The 4508-nt window shown below is 44.4% G+C and overlaps 1 protein-coding gene across 1 annotated transcript; it reads right to left on the minus strand.

Moving 5' to 3' along the window:
* Positions 1–256: 256 nt before the first annotated feature.
* On the minus strand, positions 257–4015 carry LOC134984755 (oocyte zinc finger protein XlCOF7.1-like). Its single transcript, XM_063950248.1, has one exon. The coding sequence runs from the start codon at positions 3928–3930 to the stop codon at positions 1813–1815; it is 2118 nt and encodes a 705-aa protein (XP_063806318.1). The 5' UTR covers positions 3931–4015; the 3' UTR covers positions 257–1812.
* Between the last annotated feature and the right edge of the window lie 493 nt (positions 4016–4508).

Consider the following 4508-nt stretch of genomic DNA (forward strand, 5'->3'; position numbering starts at 1 on the left):
TTATTACACAGAACACACATAAAGGCTGACACAGCAAATAACAGTAACACATACAAGGGATTAATTAGAAAGAATAATAATCATTAAGTCTATCAACTGATTCTGTGCGGAACACATACACCTCTTTACTGACTCCAGCAGCCCCTGGTACTACACTGTGGCCACTCGCACTGTCTCCCACCCACTACTGCCACCGTCCTGTCTCCCCACTACTGCTACCCACCTTGTTTCCCCACCTACCCTGTCTCCCCCACCACTGCTACCCGTCTCCCCGCACTACTGCTATCCACCCCGTGTCTCCCCCCACTACTACCACCTGCCCTGTCTTTCCGCTTTGACACCTCAGCCCTGCTTGGTGATGTTTACCCACATAGACAATGTGTCCAGCAGCTCCCACTACTGCCCCCTGCCCTGTCTCCCTCCTCAGCGCTGCTTGGGAACATTACCCACTTACACACTGCTTCCAGTAGCCCCCGCTACTGCACTACTGCCACCCACCGTCTCCCCTGACATCTAAACACTGCTTGGGAATCTATGGTACTGCTAACAGTCCTTCATCAACAGATGGAAGAAACCAGAGCAGTACGGAGGCAGAAGCTGCTTCTGGTACCATGGTCATGCAAGGCTGGGAGTCAGTAAATTATTTAATAGAGGGCCTAATTCAGTAAGGATTGCAGATGCTTCTAATTAGTCAAATTTGCAATACTTTTCCTTGAGCGCTAGGGGCCGCCCATCGCAGGGCAAGGCCACCCAACATGCTGACCACCGCCTCCCCCCTTGATGAAGCAGAAATTGCAATTGCCTCACAATTTCTGCTTCATCGTAGAAATTAGTGAAGCCTCATGCTGCCGCAGGAGGCCCGCCGCATTCTCCTCAATCACGGCGGCTGCATCTGATGTCACAAAGCCACCGTGATCATGCCCATTTGTCCTCCTCTGCCCTCCGTTTGTGCCACACTGCCCCCACACTGATCCGTCTCCTCCCTGGAAACAGAGCATTCCCCGCCACCCCAGTGACTGCCTCTGCCTGACAGGCAATCGCATTTTCTGTGGCCCATCCACAGAAAACGCGGGTGGATGCGCCCGCAACTTTTACTGAATAATTCCGTTTGGATCACACACTGCGATCCAACCTGAATTAGGCCCAGAGTCACCATCTTACAGGCAGCCGGTGAAGGGAGCAGAGAATGGGTGTTATGTGGCAGGAACGGGCTGGTTAGGTAACAGTCTGGCTGCTGCATTCTGTACAAGCTACAACCGATGCGATTCTTTTGCTAGGTGACCCAGGTAGAGGACATTGCAGTAGTCTATGCGTGATAATACAAGTGCATGTATGACTGTAGGTAGATCTTATGAGGGAAATAAATGCTGGAGTCTGGCTATGTTCCTCAGATGAGGATCTGATTGTGGCTGATACCTGATGTCTAAGTGTCACTCCACCATCCAGGACACCAATATTCCGCACAGGATCAGCATTTTGTAACTCTGAACCCCCAAGCGTAAGTCTGGTTTACGAAGCTGAGCTGTATCCCTCTGCCCTTTGATGGTGAGCTTCTACCATAAGAACCTGTTTCACCAGGACTGAGTCACAGCCAACTGGCATCACCCACACCTGGAGCTCAGCTAGACATTTAGGATTGGTACTGGGTTTTCAGTACGCGGAGCAAAAGACAGATCTGCATAGCAGTGGTAGATGATGGCATGACATCTGATTATTATACCCAGTGGTAGCATGTATATTGAAAAAAGCACAGGAGGTAGGATAAGAACCTTGAAGAACATCGCATGGCAATGATAAGTATACTCCAGAAGATTAAAATGGCTTCTCACCTGTGTGTCTTCTCTGGTGTGTAACAAGTTGTGATTTCTGTGTAAAACATTTCCCACACTCAGCACATGGAAATGGCTTCTCACCTGTGTGATTTCTGTGATGTATAACAAGAGCTGATTTGTCTGCAAAACCTTTCCCACACTCAAAGCATGGAAATGGATTCTCACCTGTGTGACTTCGCTGATGTCTAACAAGATGTGATTTTTGTGTAAAACATTTCCCACACTCAGAGCAAGAAAATGGCTTCTCACCTGTGTGACGTCTCTGATGTTTAATAAGATATGATTTATGTGCAAAACATTTCCCACACTCAGAACATGGAAATGGCTTCTCATCTGTGTGACTTCGCTGATGTTTAACAAGTTGTGATTTCCGTGTAAAACATTTCCCACACTCAGAGCAAGTAATTGGATTCTCACCTGTGTGACTTCTCTGATGTCTAACAAGTTGTGATTTCTGAGTATAACATTTTGCGCACTCAGAGCAAGAAAATGGCTTCTCACCTGTGTGATTTCTCTGATGAAAAACAAGATCTGATTTGTGTGCAAAACATTTCCAACACTCAGAACATGGAAATGGCTTCTCACCTGTGTGACTTCTCTGATGTATAACAAGTTGTGATTTCCGTGCAAAACATTTCCCACACTCAGGACATGGAAATGGCCTCTCACCTGTGTGACTTCGCTGATGTCTAACAAGTTGTGATTGCCGGGTAAAACATTTCCCACACTCAGAGCAAGAAATTGGCTTCTCACCTGTGTGACTTCGGTTATGACTAACAAGATCTGATTTCTGTGCAAAACATTTCCCACACTCAGCACATGGAAATGGCTTCTCACCTGTGTGATTTCTGTGATGTATAACAAGAGCTGATTTGTCTGCAAAACCTTTCCCACACTCAAAGCATGGAAATGGATTCTCACCTGTGTGACTTCGCTGATGTCTAACAAGATGTGATTTTTGTGTAAAACATTTCCCACACTCAGAGCAAGAAAATGGCTTCTCACCTGTGTGACTTCTCTGATGTTTAATAAGATATGATTTATGTGCAAAACATTTCCCACACTCAGAACATGGAAATGGCTTCTCATCTGTGTGACTTCGCTGATGTTTAACAAGTTGTGATTTCCGTGTAAAACATTTCCCACACTCAGAGCAAGTAATTGGATTCTCACCTGTGTGACTTCTCTGATGTCTAACAAGTTGTGATTTCTGAGTATAACATTTTGCGCACTCAGAGCAAGAAAATGGCTTCTCACCTGTGTGATTTCTCTGATGAAAAACAAGATCTGATTTGTGTGCAAAACATTTCCAACACTCAGAACATGGAAATGGCTTCTCACCTGTGTGACTTCTCTGATGTATAACAAGTTGTGATTTCCGTGCAAAACATTTCCCACACTCAGGACATGGAAATGGCCTCTCACCTGTGTGACTTCGCTGATGTCTAACAAGTTGTGATTGTCGGGTAAAACATTTCCCACACTCAGAGCAAGAAATTGGCTTCTCACCTGTGTGACTTCGGTTATGACTAACAAGATCTGATTTCTGTGCAAAACATTTCCCACACTCAGGACATAGAAATGGCTTCTCACCTGTGTGACTTCGCTGATGTATAACAAGTTGTGATTTCCATACAAAACATTTCCCACACTCAGAACATGGAAATAGATTCTCACCTGTGTGACTTCTCTGATGTGTAACAAGTTGTGATTTCCGGGTAAAACATTTCCTGCACTCAGAGCACGAAAATGGCTTCTCACCTGTGTGTCTTCTCAGATGTGTAACAAGAGCTGATTTGTATGTAAAACATTTTCCACACTCAGAACATGGAAATGGCTTCTCACCTGCCTTAGCTGGCTGATGGGTAATAAGCTTTGTGTTCTGTGTAAAACATTTGGCATCTATAGAACAGGGAAACACTGTATCTACTGTCAGAGCTGTAACAGATGCTCCAACATTAGAGTGATCAGGAGAACATTTCCCATGATCAGAGGGATCAGCTGATAGAGCTGGATGTATAATTGGGGTAATGGGGTTATCTCCTGGAGAATCCTGTCTGCTGTCATTATCTTTTATTTCACAATCCGGGGATAACATTAGATGTCCTTCTGAGATATTCCTGCTTGTGTGTCCATCTGCTGGAAATAAAACACATTGTGGAAATGTGAAATTTTCAGTAACAATATTAATATTGTAAACATTAGAAGACGACTGTCTGGGACACTTGATTGTAAATGTGTGTGTATAAGAAAATATCTTTTAATGAAGGCTTTATAATAATGTCTCCTAACGTTACTCCTGGAAGCATTGGTAAGGTAGCATTCCTTTAAGCATGTGCTCATACGCTGGTAAGCCTGTACATGTGTTACTCACCCTTATATAAGGTATATTGCTACAGTAGAGTAGGTGTGGAACAAGGTATTTTACATGCAATACACCATATAATACACTGCAATCATCATCGTCTGCTAGGTTAAAATCCACTCTTACACCCCCATCATCAGTGTCTTACCTCTATATTCACAATAGTAATAAGGATGATGTGTGTACAGTAAGTATGATACAGAGAATTACATATCAGAATCTATACAGCTGCCGCCATACTTCTGCTTCTCATACATGTGCTACTGGCAGCAGTGAACATCTGAGTCAGAGTGCAGGGAAGACAGCAGAGT

The sequence above is a fragment of the Pseudophryne corroboree genome (assembly GCF_028390025.1).
Source record: "Pseudophryne corroboree isolate aPseCor3 chromosome 3 unlocalized genomic scaffold, aPseCor3.hap2 SUPER_3_unloc_8, whole genome shotgun sequence".
Classification (NCBI taxonomy): Eukaryota; Metazoa; Chordata; class Amphibia; order Anura; family Myobatrachidae; genus Pseudophryne; species Pseudophryne corroboree.